The sequence below is a fragment of the Stegodyphus dumicola genome, chromosome 5 (assembly GCF_044657685.1).
Source record: "Stegodyphus dumicola isolate Sdum_Otavi_A_Nest chromosome 5, ASM4465768v1".
In the NCBI taxonomy this organism is placed as follows: Eukaryota; Metazoa; Arthropoda; class Arachnida; order Araneae; family Eresidae; genus Stegodyphus; species Stegodyphus dumicola.
Genome location: NC_140772.1, coordinates 14,021,362 through 14,042,628, shown reverse-complemented (window position 1 = coordinate 14,042,628; position 21,267 = coordinate 14,021,362). Strand labels below are relative to the sequence as shown.

Here is a 21,267-nt window from a genome sequence, read left to right as displayed (position 1 = left end):
GATTACTATCCAGTGAGTAATTCTTTCCAAAGTTTGAGTCATCATCCCATCTAGACAAGTTTCAAGTTATCTTCTATCACCACTCCGGCTGTGATTGGGGTTAATCACAAGCAATTATCAAATTTCTACATTTTAAAGCTTCAAAGACTGAATATAACAGCCCATCTCATTTGCTCTGTAACACTTGGTACTCAATATTGGTAATTTACCAAGCAAACGTTAACTTATGCTATGGATCTCATGATAGGATAAAATTTTAGTTAGAAGATGCATACGACAGAATGTATATGTGGTTTTGATTCCTCCCCAGAGACAGTTTTTTTTTTTTTTTTTTTTTTTTTTTTTTACTTTTAGTGATGGAAACATATGTTCTATGCAATGTTATAAGAACCAATAAAGTTTATCCATAAGAAAAAACTTATAATAAAATATAAATTCATTGAAAGTTTTAAAGACACTTCAACATGTTAATTAAAATAACAAATGATGCTAATAAATACACTGGTCATCAAAATTAAAGGATAATGACAGAGAAATAAAACATGATTGATATTTAAGGAAAACTTATTAACAGAAATTTGTACAAAAGCATTAGTTAACATAAAATACAATGTTTGACAGTTGATTATTCACAAAACGTTGAAATTTATACCAAATTTATGAAAATTTGAAAATAATGAAAAAATGAAGTCACTTCTTAACATTTTTTTCTTTAATATGGTGTATGACCACCTCAGACATATATACATACCTCACATCTTGATTTCATAGACTTTACCAAAGTGTTGATTAAATCTTGTAGAACTGTATGCCACTCTTTTAAAAGTGCACTTTTCAACTTCCAGGAGGGTCTGGGAAAGAATTTGGTCCCCTAAGACAGCCACACATGCTCAATCGGGTTCACGTTGGGTTAGTAAGGTGGTCAACCCATTTGAGTGATACCTTCTGTTTGAAAGTATTCTGACACCACATGTGCTCGATGAGCCAAGCATTGTCATCTATTAGCAAAAACTCTGGGACAACAGCCACCTTAAACCATCTAACTTGGGATTCCAATATCTCATCCTCCCCCATCTCTGAGCCGTTACAGAACCTACCTGAAAGATATGCAGCTTGGTGTGGCCATCTGTCATGATTCCTCCCCAAATCATTAGACCACAGTCATGGAACTGGGCTATTTCACAGACAGGGCAAGTTGCATGTTCCGTCCTCTCTCAAGCTTGTCAGTAAACAAAGTCGTGTCCAGTCATCTTGTCTTCTTTGAACATGACGATGGCACCAGTTTAAACATATCCCTGTAGATACAAACCACTGGTTTTCTTGCATACAGCCCAACCTTTGCATTCGGGCAGCAGTAGAACGGCTGATTTGTGTTCCTGTGGCAGCCTGAACGTTTAAAACAAAATCTCTTTTAGTTGCTTCATGGTTTCTTTGAGACAACAGCAACAGAAAAAGGTTTTCTGATGCGGTTGTTGCTCTTGGTATTCCTTTACCAGGATGCCTATCATCGATCCAGTGCTTTAAAAGAAGACGCTAAATATGACGCTTTGAGGCATACTCAAATCTTGGGTAACCTTGATTTGTGTTTGACCTCCCTCAATTCTACTAAATATTCACCACATTTGACTTCACTTAAATGATGACTTTAAGCCAACTACTGAATGCCGATCACACTCAGAAACCACATTACTCACACATTAACTCGCAAACTGAATTCCAACATGCATGCATTGCATAAACACTGCCAATCAGTGAGCTCTAACGTATGCACGGAAGTGCGATTTTGTATTCAATTGTATTTAATTAGCATAAATAATTACAGCATTAGACATTGGTTACAACATAAACTTAGTAAACATATTTTTTCTCATTTAATTTTGATGGCAAGTGTATTATAAAAAAACAATGCTGATAAATATTAAAAACAATGTATATATAGTTTCAATTATTTTTCCATTAAAGTAGACGAAAACATAAAATTAGTAACACAACAAGATACCAATTGATTTCGAGGACACATAGGTACAAGTCCCTCGTGTCAGGAGAAAGAGATCTGCAAGACTGAAAATCAGTTGGCATAATAATAATAGTCATATTTATTCTCCACAATAAAGGTAGTGGCTCCACAACAAAGGTATCAGCAAAATTATTAACGAAATTGAAAGTTAACAGAATTTTAAAGCGTTCAAAAGGAACTGCATCGGGCTTCAAGTCATTAACTAAACACGATTAAGTTTTTGTGAATATGAAAAGCTTCAAAAAAATCCAATTCACCAATTGAAGAAGCTTTTTGAAGACCCAATGTCAAAACTATTTTCCAATGATTAGTTATCAAAGACTTGCTAATTTGGAGATTTATGTTTTTTGATACAAAACTTTAACGCTCTTTTAGTTTAGCTGATATATCTGAAACCACTCTGACACAGTATGCTATAAATTCTTGCTGAATTTATAGCATACTGTGTCAAAAATGGGTCAGAAATGGAATCTAAGATTCAAACATAAGATTTGATAAATGAGAAAATGACTTGAAAACTGAACTTCTGGAGAATTTGCCCACTTATATAACTGAAAGATGAAATGAAAGCACAACAAGGTTATTAATATTATTTCTAACAGTAGAATGTCTTCTTTGACAGCAAGCTAAAATTTTTTTAAAGGCTTTATCAACAACTATGGAAGAAAATCCTCATCAATGGCAACTGATCTCAAATAATTCAGTTCATTAGCAAGCAAAGATTCTGCGACTTCTGCAATTCCGAGAAATTTTCAGCTTACTTACTATCAAAGAAGTCATTCTGCCATTATAAATAACATTAATAACTTTGCCCTGCTTCCATTTCATCATTCGTTCAGTTATAAAATTGCATGGATTCTCCAGAAGTTCTATTTTCAAGTCATTTTCTTGCCTATCAATAAAATCCATGGTTCAATTCTTAAAGATTCAATTTCTGACATTAATTCTTGGGAAATTTATAGCATATAATGTCAGTGTGGTTTGAGATATATCAGCGCCGTACTAAAACAAGGAAAGTGAATCTTATGCCTGAAAAGGCGAAATTAACTATCTTTGATAGCTAATCATTGTTGAAAATTTAATCATAATTTTGTCTGCAAAAATCCCTCAGAAAACTTTTTCAATTGGTTAATTGGATTTCCTTGAAGCTTTTCACATTCTCAAAGACTTATCTTGTTTAGTTAATGACTTTATATCCGATCCAGTCTTTCCTAACGCTTTTAAAATTATGTTAACTTAATCTTACAATTTTGTTAATATTTTTGCCTTCTCATTCACTTTACTGTGAACTATAAATATGACCATTCTGCTTTGCAGTCTTGCAGATTTCTTTGCTCCTAACATAGATGGACCTATGCCTGCCTGCGCTCGAAATCAATTGAGATCTTGGATGTTTCTCTTCTGTTTTCATATGAAAACACTTTCTTTTAATGCCTTTAAAAAGAATAAAAGCAACTTTAATTAAAACTAAATATTTTTACCATCATGCTGCATATCTGATGTCCAGAGAGTCAAATTATCTCGAAGTAATTGCATGATAAGCGTAGAGTCTTTATAACTCTCCTCACTAAGAGTGTCGAGTTCGGCAATGGCATCATCAAAAGCAGCCTTTGCCAAGCGGCACGCACGGTCGGGAGCATTCAGAATCTCAAAATAGAAAACTGAAAAATTCAAAGCGAGACCCAGCCTGGAATGAAAACACAAGTTTTTTAATACTTTAAAAACAATACTGAGAACTTTTTAAAATTTATATATTCATCTTTACATTAACTATTCAAATAGCAAAATTCAAAATTATGTAAATATAAATGCTTACATATGTAAACTACTATGGGATTACAATGTAGATGAGAACATAGAAGCAAAATATTTTAAAAAATTTCACTTTGAGACAAAATTTTTCATTTTACAGAAATGAAATTTCATTGTTTTTATAATTTAAATAAGACTAACTTCTAGGTTTAACTATTTTATTACACTAAATATTTGATAACTCATGCATACTTGTTAACAGAATTGTTCAAAACTAACTTTAGTGTTATTTCATACTTTTTTTAATTAAAAGTTATTAATCCTTTTATTGAATTTCATTCTGACATTAGGGAAGCAGTGTTTAATAATATTCAAATTCCTAGTTGACAACCATACCCTAATACTTTTTATAACATTGCTTTGAATCTCAATACATTTCAGAACTTTTACTACATAATGATCACCATAAGCTTTCATTTAGTTGCACTCATGGCATTTGTGCTATGTGCAAAACTTTATAATGTAACCATTTTAAAAATATTTCCTGATAAGCTACTAAGCTTAGTTGTGCAAATATTGTTTATGGATGATAACAGAATGCTGTGAAGTGACTTTTTCAAAATTTAGATTTTTTTTTTTTTTTTTTTTTTTTTTTCAAATTTAATGTTGAATTGCCTTCTTGCACATCTTTGTTCAAAAAATCTGAAAATTTATTTCCAATTATTTGATGCCTAATAGTTTAAAATTTCAACATCTAAAAAATGTATAAAGTTTACAACTCTTGCAGATTATAAAACAAACTCTTCATCTTTTAAAACAAGAATGATAAAAAATATTAAATGTGTGATTTTCTACATTAAAAATAAATATGCTGCATATGACCTAAATAAAGGAAATTTTTGGGTGTCATGTGATTTACTTAAATTATGACATCACACTATTTTTTTTGCTTCCGTATAAATTTCTCTAATATTGATTTTATTTACCTTCCTCCTCTTGCTAAGAAAGACTAACAAAGAAACTTATTATAAAAGTCTTCAACAACTTCATAAATAATATTTCCTTTTCCTCTTTATTACAGATAGATTTTGAGTTTACTAATGATTAACATTTAAAATGAAATCTATAATTTAACATCAATTTTTAATCAGCATTTCATTTTAGAAGCTGATTTTCTTCAATATTATATTCAGTGCTTTCTGATTACCTGCAAGATAGTTTTTATAAAGATCAAATATGTGAATTTTTTACTGCAAATAATACAAATTTGAACATAAAATTAGAAAAACTAAACTTTATCCTACGGGTTTAAATAACAAAAAATATTTTACATTAAAGAGTGATTATTGATAGTTGAAAAAAATTTGTGCAATTTAGTAATTTTGTAGATATTGCATAAGTCAGATTTAAAAAAAAAAGAAGTTTTAAAAAATAAGTTTTAACTTAGAATTCATAACATAGTTAACGAACCAAAAGGAGAAAAATAATTCATCACAGACGACAGATTCCCGAAGTGCGTTTCATGGTACTCTGGAGAGCTGTGCAATATTGCAAAGGCTTCATAATTTCTTCAATAATGAAATTACACCTGTTTTATTTATTTTTATCACTTGGTAATGATTAGTGATACTTTTACTTAAAATCTTAAAATAAATAAATAAAAAAGACACGACTCAAAAAAAAGTTTGGGAGCCACTGTCATGGATTTTTTAATTCTCCTTAAAAAATTCATCTACAGTTTTACATCATGAATAATAAAATCACAGATGCTTAAATAATTATTATATTGTACAGTCAAAAGTCCTTAATTCGGACACCCATAATCCGGATCTCAAAGCTACAAACTTTCTGCGCATGCGTCGCGTTCACACATGCGCACAGGCGTTTACGAGTGCGCGTAAGACCTTTACGGCTGCGAATATGTTTTTGCGCATGCGCGTTTAATGTGTAACAGGCGGTATAATCTAAGCAAAAATTATTTAATTCAGTTAATGTTGCAGATTGCGTTGTTCCTTAATCTTCGAATTGGATCCGGCTTATTATTTTTTGCGGACTGTTAGAGCAATTTCATAAAAGTAAGCTTGAACTTTCGATTATGCCAAATAGAATTTCCGATATATATTTACTAATATGTAATTTGTATCTACAAAGTGAAAGTATGTTTTGAAATCCGAAATCTGTTTATCAATTTCACGCACCGATTGGAAGTTGATCTGTCAGCACTATCCTTATCTTCAGGGCAGAAGTTTTTATTTTATTTGGCTTATAATTCCTTACCAAGTGTAGTATTTCATCTCTTCCTTACCAAGTGTAGTATTTCATCTCGATGTACTCTGTCTTTGATATGATTTAAATCAAGTTTCTGGTCATTATAATTCGCTTCCGATAGTGAAGAAAGTGACCCACAGGTTATTGAAAACAAAAACATTTCGATTGACAGAAGAAAGTGACCCACAGGTTATTGAAAACGAAAACATTTCGATTGACAAATTAGTCGGTATTTTCAACACAGCAATTATAGGACTTGAACAGCGGAACTTTGTAACTAAACAAGAAATTATGTCTGTTTAATAGAATTAAAGAGAAAGTATTATCACATGAAACGAAGCAACTTACATTGAAAGAAATGTTTAATAAAGTAAACAAATAAATATTAAGCTTTTTCTTTTTGTAAATTTTGATACCCTTTAGATCATAATTGTTCTTTATTTCATAAATTACAGTTTCATATTTTTAATTTTGTAATTTCTGCATGCCATCTTACCAGATTTAAACTGATGATCTATAATCCGGAAAAATCGATGATCCGGAATCGCCGAAGTCCCAACGAGTCCGAATTAACGACTTTTGACTGTATTGTCAAAAGTATAAGAAACTAGAATCTTTGCAAATTTATCAAAGACAGTTCTGTTTACATTTGATTAATATATAGCCTCAATATCAGAAGACTCTTTAACTTCAATTGAAACACGTATCACTGGAGCTATTATGCAAAAGCATAATGTTGCTGACACAATGAAGAAATGAGCTTGAAGGTATGCGACTTCAAAAGGTTCAGGACTTGGCAGTCTCACTAGGGAGAAAACTAAGAAAAAGTGAAAAAGGGGTCGTAACTAAACTGGGCAGGGAGTAAAATGCATCATAAAAAATGAAGAGAAGACTCTTAAGTGGTCCATCTACTGAGATCAAAAAGAACTAAATCAGTAATTTTACTAAGGGTGAGGGAAAATTAATTTTCCATCCAATTAAGAAGTTCAATCAAGCAAAGTACCAGTTGGAGTTTTCTACAGGTGACTTTTTTTTTTTGAACTGTTCAACAAATTTTAATAATCTGCTGACAATGTTTTTAATTTTGTCAGTGTTATCTTCTAACAAAAAGTTCAGGAGAGGCAACTGTTTTATCACTCAGAGAAGGAGTTTCCTTCTGTATGGAAACACCTTTAGATGACTTTTAAAGCAGCTCTGAATCTTTCTTATCTTCTATATGGTTTTTTTCAAATTTTAGGGTAAAATTCACATCCCATGAGGCCACGTGATTTTTTCCAAAATGGATACAGGTGAGTTTATCTTCTTTAGAAAGAGTACATGTGTATGTTAGATTATGTTAGATTATCTTTACTGCAGATTATACATCTTGCTAAATTATTACAGAACATCTGTGATTGCTGCAATATTTTCTTATAGAGACCCTAAAATTTAGGATCGTGCACTTCTCGTAAATACTACATCCAGTATTATCTCTCTTTAATGAAGCGAAGAGCCCTGATAGTTTCATCACAGAATCGTCATATTTTCTAGTGAATTGGGTAACCTTTAAAACAGGATATCCTGCTTCATAAAATTTCGCTTTAATTTCATCGGCACTAGAATTTTCAGTTAAACCTTTGATCGGAGTATCTTCCTTTGATCTAGAAGTGCTGAACTTTTTATAAAGATATCAAGAGGACAATCATCATTTAATGAACAGCCACAAGTAATGATATTTTTATCTCTGGAGTACCAATGAAATTATTAATACTATTTTTTTTTAGAATAAAGAGCAAATAATTGAACCCAGCCTCTGTCAGCTAGAGTCATTTGAAACTTCCATGCTATGGTCAGCTTTATGTGATGAATCTTCTAGACGGGGTTCTCAACCGGTGGTACGCAAAGTATTTTTAACTAGTAAATTCAAAAATTAAAACCCCAACATCCTGATTGAGTTTTTTCTTTAATACTCGTAAATTTATGTGATCTGAGCTTTGCTCAAGCGTAGTAGTACTAAAGGGTTTTCAGTTTTTGTTCAGATGGTACGTGTTAGTCAAAAGGTTGAAAACCGCTATGTGCAGGAACAGAATTCAGAGTTTCGAATTTATTCACCATAGACGTAGAAGTTCTCCTTCCTAAGGAGAATGCCATTTTTACTGTCTATTTTCTGGACTCGCAACAAGTTGGAGAAGGAGTCAATAGTTTTGCCAAATGAAGATGACAAGAACATTATGCTTTTTTTTTAACTTTTATGTTATTAAATTTTAACCAACTATATGGACCAAACTTTGCTATGTTATTAACCCCTTAACTGCCGCAGGCGTATATATATACGCCTTGCTCAGCCGATACGTTAACTGCCCCGGGCGTATATATACGTCCTTCCAAAATACTATCACCTTTGCGCTGCTACCCATAAAATTATTCGCAAAGCTTTGGAATGCAACACCACAATGTATGTATATATGACAAAGTATGCGAAGGAGGATACGATTTCTGAGAAATTGGTGAGAGGGATGTGTCTAAAGCTGTGAAAGTAATGACTGCGCAGTATTGGCTGGTGTTGTTTAAGTAAAACATATTTTTTTTTATTCTCTGTCCTCTGTGTTGTCTACATTTAAAAAATACATAATAAAATCATTAACTGATAAAATGTTACACATATAATTAAATTTTTAAAAGAACAAAAAATGTAACCATTCTTTCCATGGAGAGAAGGGAACTATTTCCAGAACACACATAAAATACTAGCTCACGTAATCAATAAAATTCATTTGTGAACACTTGAGACCTTACAAAAATAGTTATAAAATTGCACAACAATACTTTTATCATTCTTGGTTTAAAAAAGGCTGAAGAACTGTTGTATACTTGTTATAAAATGAAAATCTAAGTCTTTTGCACAGCTACAGATGTTCCAATATCAAAACTTTATAATACTAGAAGTATGACAGGTGCAAATTTAATTGACTTTGAAAAATCACTGAAGTCAGTTAATTAAGTTATAAACCTACATACTTTATTGGGATGATTATTTTCTGTTATACACCACAGTGCAAAAACAAATTCTGCAATGGACTGATCATCTAGCACTAAAGCATACACAAACATTTTTTAAAAAGCACATTAAAATGCCTACATTATATTATGGAAAAATTCAGTTGCACACAATTCTACGCACTGAATTATACAGCATTTGAGCCCTTTATGCCTGTAGTATGCAATAACACAAACAATCACTTTTGTTATTACACACTGCATGTAAAAAAACAGTAGATAATGTAAGAAAGGCACTTGACATGTTGAAAAATAATATACCTAATTGGATGTGTGGGTGGAAGTTCTGTCATGGCAATATCGCTTGCAGCCTTGTAAGCAACTAAACTATTTTCAGCAGCCTCTTTTCGGTCATTACCCGTAGCAAATTCAGCCAAATATCGGTGATAGTCCCCTTTCCTAAAAAGAAAAAATATTTCATTTTTACATTCAACATTTTTACCTCATCAAAATATAAATGCTAATAACAAAGAAAACTAATGACCGATTTTTATTCAAAATGTTTTCATCTTAACAAACAAAAGAAAGCATAATTTATCTGTAAATTTTGAGACTTAGTTTAAATTACGGAATTAAAGAAACTCATGCTACGTTTAAAAATTTTAATATACTTAAACATGCTTTTTGTCAATATAGAACATCAAACAATATAATACTGTAACTCAATTAAGGTCAGCACTAAAGGTGAATAATGAAAATAATAATTATTAACGAGTCCCAAAATATGGTTAGAGAAAAATAATAAAATTGATGATTTCATAAAATAAATGCATTTTAAATGTACATTTAACTACATCTGGGACGATTTTTAAATGTTTTACCCATTCTGCAATCACCTCACTTAGGTTCACCTCTATTTTTATTTTCCTCATTGTTATACTGGTCATTTTACAAGACTCTTAAGTTTCAAATAATGGTGTAAAATAATATTAATTATTTAATGCATTTATGAGCTTTATACATGTGCATCTTAAATGTTATATTTTTGAAAAATCTGATTAATCTATACGTTTATTTATAAAAATTTATTCTTACCAGATTAAAAATCTTAATCCACCCTATGGATTTCACAAAATTTAAAATCTATTCCAGTATATTATACACACATTTTACTTTAAGTTTCAAACGTAAATTCGCTGAATATTTTTTTTTAGTTTTTTCTAAAATACACTTACACAATACAACAAAATTGTGTAAATGCTCTTGCAAACAATCTAATTTGATAAACCTGAAATTAAGGAAATGAAATGGCCCAGTAATCCTTGGAATCGGAACTGATGCTGACTGTTTTCCCATAGCGTAATGTTATTCAATGACTGATTCGTTAAGTACTGTTAATCACAGAAGTCTGAGATAAAAGAAAATTATTAATTGACCTTACAGTTTTTCTTAGCAGGGGAATAACTCTAGAGAAATTAGTGTCATAAAACTCAAATGTAAAATCATTTTTAAATATAACCTAGTTAAAAAATGAATATTCCATAAATTCAAGTAACAGAATTCACTATGGTGTAGACAAAGCAATTGCTTTTCTAAATTCCAGGCATTATTTCTTCAATTTCAGCATACTATTGATATTTAATCTCAAAACATATAAAGGCTTCAGAACAAGGCTAATATTTACATTATTCATGTGAAGCCATAAAAATTTCATATATTGAGCCTATTCAGTCAACCTGTATGCAAAGAATGACTCAGCATTAAACAACCCAACCAATTGGGGGTCTGCACTGAAAATATCATTTATTGTTAGTTGAAAAGAATTTACAAAACATTAAATTTGTTCCAAAACCAAGCTTCTGAGGATAACAAAATTTCCAAATTATTTTGATGGAAAAGGAAATGAATGGATACATGAATAGGTCTCAATTTAAAAGGTTCTCAAAGAATGACCTCTACACAATCAGAGTTAACAAATTATGCTGAGACTCCTACAATTAATACTCATTACATTGTCATATGTAAGAATAATCACTTTAGTTTGAGTGAAAGAGGTAAAACAACCTTTGAAAAAAAGAAAAAGCACCAATAATAATTTTTAAAAAAATCAAACGGTAGGTTTTTTACTTATCTAAATTAAGATGAATAATGTCACACAAGCTAAATATCAGAATAAAAAATATTTTAAAAGATATCTAAAACATAATCACCTATACATGCAATGAAATTATATTCACAAATTCTAAGGCATGAAAATGAAAACCCAGGTTTTATATATATATGTTATAATATCCAAAGAGAATAATGAAGTATAAAACTTTGAATCATCACCATATAAGATATATACACAAAAATTGATGGATGGAGAGGATAATGCTAAAAAAATTCTGATATTGTGTATCAACAAATTTCAGAACTTTCTGCCTTTCATTTTAATGAGAGCAAAAATTTAAAAATTATCTGCAGTTTTAAAAATCAAGGCATCAAATGACCTAAAAACTGCAAGTAAAAAATTGTTCAAATCACACCCAAAAACAAGACTGATATTGCTATGTTTTAAAAAAAATTAGGATTACCTAAAAATATTTAAACTAGATGACATTTTATGCAGAATCAACCAGAGAGTTTTTTAAACACAGTATAAATTATAAATTATTTTTAGAATATTATTGCAAAACATATATTTTCCCTTCCTAGATATTTTTAAGATTGATTTGTGACATCAAGATATATTCCTGATTAAATTTTATGATCTTATACTACATTACAGATTTATAACTTATTAACTATAATATCTAGAAGTATTAATTTAAGCTCCTTTAAATGGTACTTTTTCATTTTGCCAGCGCAAATGATAAAAGTCGCCAAAAATGGTACAACCGATGCCAAATGGAATATCCTCGCTGGTAACCTTTTACGCCTCATTTTCAAAACAAGTCAAAGCCATTTCTTATCAGATTGTTTCTTTTAATACTGGCGTACAATTACGTAGAATTTCTACCAGATAGTTCAACTTTATGCCCTAAGGCCATTCGTGGTAATTAGGATTAAGTCAACTAGGATGAAATCATACCGCTCACCCTTTACATATACTTCTATATTTTCACAGCTGAAAATATAGAAAAGGCAAAGTCAAGGGTTAAATTCATCAATTCTAATGAGAATGTACTAGTGAAATAAAGCACCGCGATTTTACATAATTTCTGAGTAAGCTATTCGTACAAACTGAAATAATTCTTGCATTTAAACTTCTATTCCAAATAAATAGAATTATATTTTTGTAGCGTAGTTTATGTGAGATGAGATCACTTGGGGTCATGTGATATGAAACGGCAAATCAGGAGGTTGTACCATGAAAGAATAGCAAATTTTTAAATTAATGTCTTTTTTACAAATTTACGAAATTTAAACAATATTAAAATGTTTATGCCTTCAAAATAAAAATTTCTTAGAACTAACATTTGTTAAAATTTTTTATGGGTATACTGTGTGTTGTCACCAATAAAGTCTGCTTGGCGAGAATTGCACTGGCGAAACAGAAAAGTACCCTTTAAATATATTTTGCAATTAGGTGTTAAAACCACCTTGAAAGAAATTTCTAGCATAATTTTACTACTCATTCTCTAAAAACACACACACACAAAAAGAGAGAGATAAAGAAAGAGATCACAAAATGTCATATTTCCTAAACTTACATTTTATAATAAAATACTTTAGATTCTCCAGAAGAAGCAGTTGGTATAAGATGCTTATCAAGAACATCCAGGATATCTTGACAAATTTCCCGTAATTCTGTTTCCACCTAAAATTAAAAATATCTAGTTTAGTAACAGGTTAGAATGCTTAACAAAAATTAGCCAAATTATCAAGATTCGATTATTTTAAAGATTGTCCAGAAATAATTCATTATTTTATATATGAATAATTAAAAAATTACCAACAGAGTATAAAAACTTTTATACTCTTCTGTTATCAGGTCCTGATTCAGAAATGTATGTGCTGATATGTGTGCGTATATACATATGTACATGTACACATGCATTTCTAAATCCAATCCCTATAACAGAAGAGTACTGAAATTTTCTTAAGTTAATTGAATATAGTAAACTCTGTACAAGACAATCATACACAGTCACAGATTATTTTGGTCTTCCATGGAAATGTCGCCTTACAAAGGTATGTTTACCACATCACAAAAATGCTGTGACAATACAGATTCTACCTCCTTACAAAGGTATGTTTACCACATCACAAAAATGCCGTAACAATACAGATTCTACCTAACAGAATTCCGTAAGGAATTTTACAATGCACAAAACATTTTCTTTCAAATGTATTTATTACAAACTGTCAAAATATTTTTCTTCAACTCTCAAATATCTAATGAAATGCCTTTCTAGATCTGTTTAGATGTGAAATGGAAGTTTGCATTTTTTAGCAGAAAAATAATTAGAATATTAGAATTATAACGTGAAAGCATCAGAGAAAACTTTGAAGAAAAACTATCTCAGCCTCATAATCCACAACTTAAATAACATAATGGATAATCTAAAAAGTTCTGTGGTTTTGGGATAGTAAATACAAATGAAGTAGTTCAAAAGAAAATTTCATTGAATTACATAAGCACATTTGCCTTCTATGACTTTTTGTCATCTCTCCAGCAGCTAGAAAATTCCTTTCTTGAAAGGGAGGAACATTAGATTTATTTAGAAAGAAGTTATTTAGGTGCTGTTAAACAATCTACAAAGGGAATGAATGAGTTCCAGGTCATTCAGAGAATTTTGAAGTATCCTAAAAATACGAAAATCCAAAGAGGCAAAGTTTGTGAATATGGCAGATGACACAAAACACCCAAGCCATAGTCAAAAAGTCTGTCCGACATTCATGAAATGTGAAGTCTTGATGGAAATTATTCAGTTCTGGGTGCTTTGGTTTGATTTCTGCTTCTGAAACTGCCATCTGGGAATAATATTTTTTGTAATTTGTCTGATTTATTGACAACAATTCATAGTATGCTGTTCTTTTTAGTCCCACCATACATAAAGCATTACTTTTTTGGGATGCAGCTCCTCTCTCGATGTTACTAAAGGAGGTTCTGGCTTAGCTCACGATCTTTGCCTTCAAACATTATTGTATAGTATGCATGTCTCACATCTACCAATAAGCCATTTCAATATTTCTTTACATGTTATATGCAGAAATTACAAAGCATATTCTGCTTTAACCCGGCAGAAGGCGCGCACCCAACACTGATGTTGGAGATCGCATGGGGTGACAGCGTCACCCCAATCAGTTTCATTAGGAAAATGTGTTATATATTTTATAGAAATCGTTTGATTATAAACAATAATTGCAATATTTCATTTAGAAACTATACTTCTTTACTTAAAAAACTTATTTTAATATTTAAGAAAAAAATCCATTCAAAATAAGTATATACCTAATCAGGAGTCAGAAGCTAACATACATTTCTGGCAAACATAGGAAGAATGAATTTTACATAAAAATTTATCACATATTTTGCAAGAAATTGTAGTTTTATTCTCTTTGGATCTTGGACACATAGCACGTCGGCCTTTGTCGAGTTTTGGTTTCTTTGATGGGCGTTCTTCTGATACACTAGAAGTCGCATTATCGATGCTTTCACGAACCACTTTAGGAAACGTTGACATATTTTTTGCAATCTCTATGTAAGACGCTGTATAAGAGATATAGCCAATTTTTTTAGGAATTTTCTACTATTTCCATATTGTAAGGGAGGGGTCTTTGTTGGGAATAAAGCAACTCGGGTATTTATTGCAGTGACGTTCAACACAGTAAAAGACGACCATTGGTTTTTCGAGATGTCGAATATAACAATAACATTTCATCAACTTTATCTACACCACTTTTTGTTGCATTATGAAAGTAAATTATTTCTGGTTTCTTCGTATCATCACTTTTATCAATGGCATCATCGCAATGCATTGTAGATAACAAAACTACACATTTTGATTTTTTAGGCACATACGATACTATTGTCGCGTTCTTTTAGAACCCAAATATAGATAAATAATCGTTCCTAGTTTTTGTTTGGACGAACTTGGTGGGAATTTCAGCCTTGTTTCTGTTCAGGGTTCCTACAATAGTTAACTTCTTTGACAAAAGTTCTTTTGCTAGAGAATAACTCGTATACCAATTATCCATTGTTATATTTCTGCCCAAACAAAGGGATGCACAGGCGTTTTGTAATTTCAAATGAAGAATTTTCAAATCTAAAGGGACCTTCCGACTGTTGTCTTGCGTATATCTCCATGTTATAGCTGCAGAAAGTTCTTGAATCTACTAAGGCAAATATTTTGATTCCATACTTCGATGGGTTGCTGGGTATATATTGACGAAAGGAACACCGCCCTCGAAATTTCTCTAATTTTTCTTTGATAGTAATTTACCAATAAGGCATATCTTTTGGCAATTTTCATTGAAATCGGTAAAAAATTCTCTCGCAGCCGCCAGTTTGTCCAATTTTTCCTGAGCTTCACGATTGGTCACATTGTCTAACCGTAGACACCTGAGAAGAGATTTAAATCTTTTATATGGCATTGTGTTCCGTAAAATTGCAATGCCTATTTCAATTTTCAGTAGCCCACAAATCTTGCGTATTTTTGTGACGATTTATGCAAGCCGTACAGATGTCAAAGCCCAAAAAGTGCTCTAATTTCCACATCATTTGTCGTAATATTTTTTCAATATAAATATTTTTACACTCTAAAATGGATTGTATCATTTTAGCATTGAAAAACAATTCTCAACTTTCTAGAAGCTCTGTTATATTGCGTGCAGTTTGTTTTAATCCTGCTAAATGAGTTATTATAATTTGAGAAGACCTTTTTCACTTTTTGATTTGGTTTTCCATTCCGCCAAACTCTTATTTTTGCTAATAAAAATACTTTTTACTAAATCAGGATTTCCGTCGTCATCATCATTCTGCTCAAATTCTCTTACGCTGTTGTGAGAAATGTATATTTCTTTATCAGATTCATTTTTACTATCTTGATCAATTTCTCCTTCGGAAGACTAAACTTCATCTAATACAGTTCTCAAACGTTCCATCTCTTTTTCATGTTCGGTAAATTTACGTTTGTAAGCCATTATCTATCAAATAATCCAACAGAACCACAACGGCAACACTCGAGATCACGAAGCTAAACTTCTACTAATGAAAAATTTCGAAGCAGTAATGGTCGCACGGGGTGACTCAGTCATCCCATTCCCTCATGGATTCCAAGAAACGATTGCTTCTCTCACAGAAAAGAAAAACAAGCAAAAATAACAATACACATTACATTCCAAGGGGAGTGTCAAACAGGAGGATACTAAAAGGATGATTCATTAAAATGAAATATTTCCGGTTAGGATTATTGATTTTTGACGCATGGTGTGACTCTGTGCCCCGCGCGGCTTCTCCCGGGTTAATTGAATACTCATGTATTATAGCAGTTAACATACTCAGTCTTCATGATAATTCCTGAACTACATAACATGGATTTTCAGAGGTAGTTTCTTTTAATAGTTTACAGAGGATGGTCATTCAGAGTGAGTATCAACATTTACAATGAAATTTCTATGCTTAATCTTCTCAAAACAATCCAGCTGTGCCATCAGAAATGGCACTCTGCCCATACAGCCGACTAGCACTTCATTAAACCGCAACACATGCAAAAACTATGCAATGCAAACAAAAAGGATCGGATATAAACATCCGCTTCAATCGATATTATTCCTTATCAGTAGTATAAAAACACACTTTTTGATTTGAAAATCTGCTAAATTTCTGGATGTCCGAATACAAATCTTTCATATTAAAAAATTATTATAATCAACATTACTCTTGATTGTAATTCTGAAATCAGAAGAGTATTTATCTTAAATGGTTAACTTTTTTTTTTTTTTTAAAAAGATATATAAATGCATTTGCCTTTTTTTGTTTGTTGTTGTCTAAAGCAATAATGAGGAGCTTCAAAAACTTCAATGCACGCTTTAAACTCTTTAAAAATATGTTCTCTGCTATTTGAAAATAAACCACCTTTGACATTAGAAATTTATTCACTTTTTATGTCATGGATATCTAATATTTTATCCAGAATTTTTTTTTTTTTTTGGGGGGGGAGGAGCTGGAAAAAGGCTAATTTGACTTTTTTCTTAGTTGCTTTTCCAAAAGGGACTTTTTTAATTTTAGAGCAAAATGAATACATAAAACTAAAATGATGTGACAATTATTCACTAAGAATGCTTTAATCTGTTTTGTTTTTAGTAAGCAATTCTCAAATTAAAAAGTTAAATATCAATATATATGTTTATTCACCAAAAGATATTTCATAAAGACAAAAGTAACTTGTTTTATAAACATTTTAATGACAGTACAGATGAAAATGAAAAGCTTAAATAGATTATTAATGAAGCTTGAAAACAAAGCTTTATAAAGATAAGAACCCTGATTGCTTATTATGCAATCATACCTTGAACAGTGCCGGATTTTACGTATAAGATACACAAACTATAGCTTAGGGACCCCAAAAATTAAAATATATTATAACAGTCTAATAACAGGCCCCATGTCTCAAATAGATTAGGGCCTTATCATGTTTAAATCTGGCTCTGTACTTGAACCATGTTTAAAATCTGCATCAACTGGTTAAACTTGTTAAGGAAATACTTTTCGTATCAAAACTTATATTCTATTACTCTGCCAGATAATGCATTAAGACAAATTTTCAGAACAGATAGCTAAATCTTTTACTGAATATCTAACACTTATTACAACAGTTCATCAGCTATGACATACTTCAAAATCTGAAATCACAATTTAAGAGATCTGTTGGAATAGGTCTCATTTCTCATAGATTACAATAGAAATTAAAACTAGTATATTACCAATGATTTTGCACATTGTATAAAAAACACTGTGAAACTTAGAACAAAAACAAATTACTTTTACTACACTAAACCCATTCACTCCTCTTTTTATTATTGTTACTATTACTGTATGGACACATATGTGAAAAACTCGATGAGACGACTAAATTCTCTTTTTGTGAAAAATCCAAATATAAATCTAAAATTGTATGTCATACCTCAATTATTAATTTAGAATCTCAGAGTTATGATGCTTTCTCTAAAATGAAAAACAAAAGAAAATCTCAAAGTTATCTTCAAAATTAAAAACAAAAGAAAATCTAATGAACTAGTCAATGCGCATTCAGTGTCATTAGTTGTATAACTGAATGCTTGTATAGATTTATTTTTATACAACCTATTATCGGGCAATGAAATAGAGAACCAGCTGCAAACTAAAAAATTAAAATGTCTAAAACTGATAAGGACAGACAGTTAACTGACCAGTTATATTCATAATGTTTTAATATATATGGTTATTTGTAAATATGATGCAAAAAATATTTTATATCTTTTTCTTGCTTTTTAAAGCTATTTTTCCAGAATACTTTCAATAACTCAAGTTTTGCTGCCTATGGGTTGGAATTAACAAGAGTCTACTGCATGTTATTTTTAAGAATGCTATATTTTACCTGTAACCGATACTGCCGTATCATCTCAAGCTTGCTTTCAGCACCTTTATTTTCTTCTTTCTGTTCAATGCTGCTTATGATTCTCCAAGATGCCCTTCTTGCTCCAATAACATTTTTATAAGCCACAGATAATAAATTCCTTTCTTCTACTGTTAATTCCACATCTAATGAGGCTACCTTCTTCATAGCTTCCACCATTTCTAAATAAATTTAAAATATTCAGCATTTTATTCATTAGCAATTTTTTTTTACTAAAAAGAGTTCTTTTTTACTTAAAACAAAGTACAGTACAAAGTCTGTAATCCGGACTCGTTGGGACTTCGTCGATTCCGGATTATAGATCATCAATTTAAATCTGGTAAGATGGGCATGCAGAAATTATACAATTAAAAATATGAAATCATAATTTATGAAATAAAGAACAATTATAATCTAAAGGGTATCAAAATTTACAAAAAAGCTTAATATTCATTTGTTTACTTTATTAAACATTTCTTTCAATGTAAGTTGTTTAAGATGCTTCCACAAAAAGTTCCTTTTTCTTATGTCATATACAGTGGACTTTCCAATGCCGTACTTCTCGCATAATTTTGAGATGGATAGGTCTTTATCCATTTTTTGCAGCAATTCCACTTTTTGTTTAATAGACATTGAAACATGCTTTCGCTTTGTAGATCTTTTAGCAGCTCCAGAATTGGAAACTCTTTTTGACATAATCGAAAGTTCAAACTTAATTTTTATAAAATTGTTCTAACAGTCTGCAAAAAATAATAAGCCAGATCCAATTAGAAGATTAAGGAACAGTGCAATCTACAACATTAACTGATAGATTTATAATAATAGATAATTTTAGCCTAGCTTATACCATCTGTTACACATTAAACGCGCATGCGTAAATGCATTATGCGCTTACGCATGCACATAATTTGTAGCTTTGAGGTCTGGATTATAGATCATTCTGGATTACAGACTTTGTACTGTAATTAAATAGAAGGTCAATTAATTACATAGATCACAATTTTTAATCATTTCAAAAGCAGATTTTTTTCCATCACCAATTTTCTCCCACATTAAAAGGAAAAAAATCAAAACAGAAACTTTGGTTTAACTAAATACTTGCAGTCCTTAATAATATTGTGTACAATATATAAATTTTCCAAGACACATCCAAACTACAGAAAAATAATACAAGTAAATCCCTGCAGAGCTATGCTACATCTGGCAAATATTTAATGACATTGATATAGCACCATAGATGGTAATCTCAGAGTCAATATATTATTAATTTAGTGAGTGTATAAATCAGGGGTAGCCACCCACCACTCTTGGAGACAACTGGCATGGCTCTTATGCAAATAAAATATGTATGAAATATGATAAACTACTACTCAAAAGATAATTTCATGTTTTTTTTTTTTTTTTACAGTGTTATTAGCACATTTAAACAGATCAACATACAAATGAAATTATTTTATTTCACTTCTTACTATTTAAGAAACAAAATAGAAATACTGAACTGATTCTATCAAACATATTTGTAATAAAAATCCTTATTTAAAGTTATATTTGCTTCTGGATGCTTTACAGCACTGGTTATCAACGGAGTCGGTACCTCTTCAGGGGGCAGTGGAAGAATGCTAAGGGTTGATGAACTTGTTTTGGCTCTGGAACTTAATTTAAAACCTGCCCAAAAAACATTTTAAATCGATTATCTGATTTACACCATTTGTACCAGCAATAAAATGAACTTGCACGATGGCTCTTCTCGTGCAATTTTAAGAATGGTGAGACGAAACTGCAGAAAATTCATCCTGACAAATAAAATAAAGATTTATCCCGAACATCAGAGAGTAGTTTCTGAAGGCACTGTCTGCTTCAGAGTTATTAACAACCTCATAAAAAATGCAACGGTTTGATAGCCTCTAATAATATATCAAAATTAATTGCTAAATAGGAAAAAGTTCATACCAAGGGCGAAGAGTTGATACTGCGGCTGTCAAGGAAATTTTAGAAATACTTTTTACCCCATTTAGCCATATCCAATATTATAAAAATATCCTATTGAGCAATGACACAGTGTGACGACAAATTGATGGCATGGCGGAAGATGTTGAAGCTTCGTTGTGCAAACTTTCAATACTTACCGAATCAGGTTGATGAATCAACCTTGCAAGATGCTAATAAGGCTTTACTGTTAGCGTACGTATGGTTTGTGAAGGGAAAAAAAATTATTCAAGAGATGCTTTTTGCAAAAAAATTTGACTGCAAATACTAAAGGTGAATCTATTTTTAATACTGTCAAAGATTATTTTCATGAGAAAAATATTCCTGTTGAGAACATTACATCTGTTGCCACCGATGGAGATCCTGCAACATTGGGTCATAATCATGGGATCATCACCCTTTTGAAGAAAGAAGTACCAAGTATTTTAACTGTTCACTGCGCAATTCATAGGTGGGAATAATAAAAACTCAATGACTGTTTGCCTCAGTCATTACAATATGCGATCTCTACTGTGAATAAAATTTGCATTAATGCTCTCAACGATCAATTATTCAGGCAGCCATGTAAAGGCAATGATGCTACACACCTAGGTTTCCATTCCAAAGGTGCCTGCCTCAACAGGTTCTGGAATCATTTCAACTCTGCACTTGAGTTCATCGAAGAGAAAAATGTAGCTCTGAAAT

General features: G+C 31.1%; 1 protein-coding gene across 1 annotated transcript in view; it reads right to left on the bottom strand.

Moving 5' to 3' along the window:
• LOC118200327 (14-3-3 protein epsilon-like) overlaps positions 1-21,267 on the bottom strand; it is a 34,942-nt gene that overhangs the window by 8,418 nt on the left and 5,257 nt on the right. Inside the window, exons 2-5 of the mRNA XM_035372282.2 lie at positions 18,580-18,779; positions 12,709-12,815; positions 9,335-9,472; positions 3,499-3,704 (exon numbers count right to left, since the gene is read on the bottom strand). Of these exons, the coding sequence (XP_035228173.1) occupies positions 3,499-3,704; positions 9,335-9,472; positions 12,709-12,815; positions 18,580-18,779 (651 nt within the window). The remainder of the gene's footprint in view (positions 1-3,498; positions 3,705-9,334; positions 9,473-12,708; positions 12,816-18,579; positions 18,780-21,267) is intronic.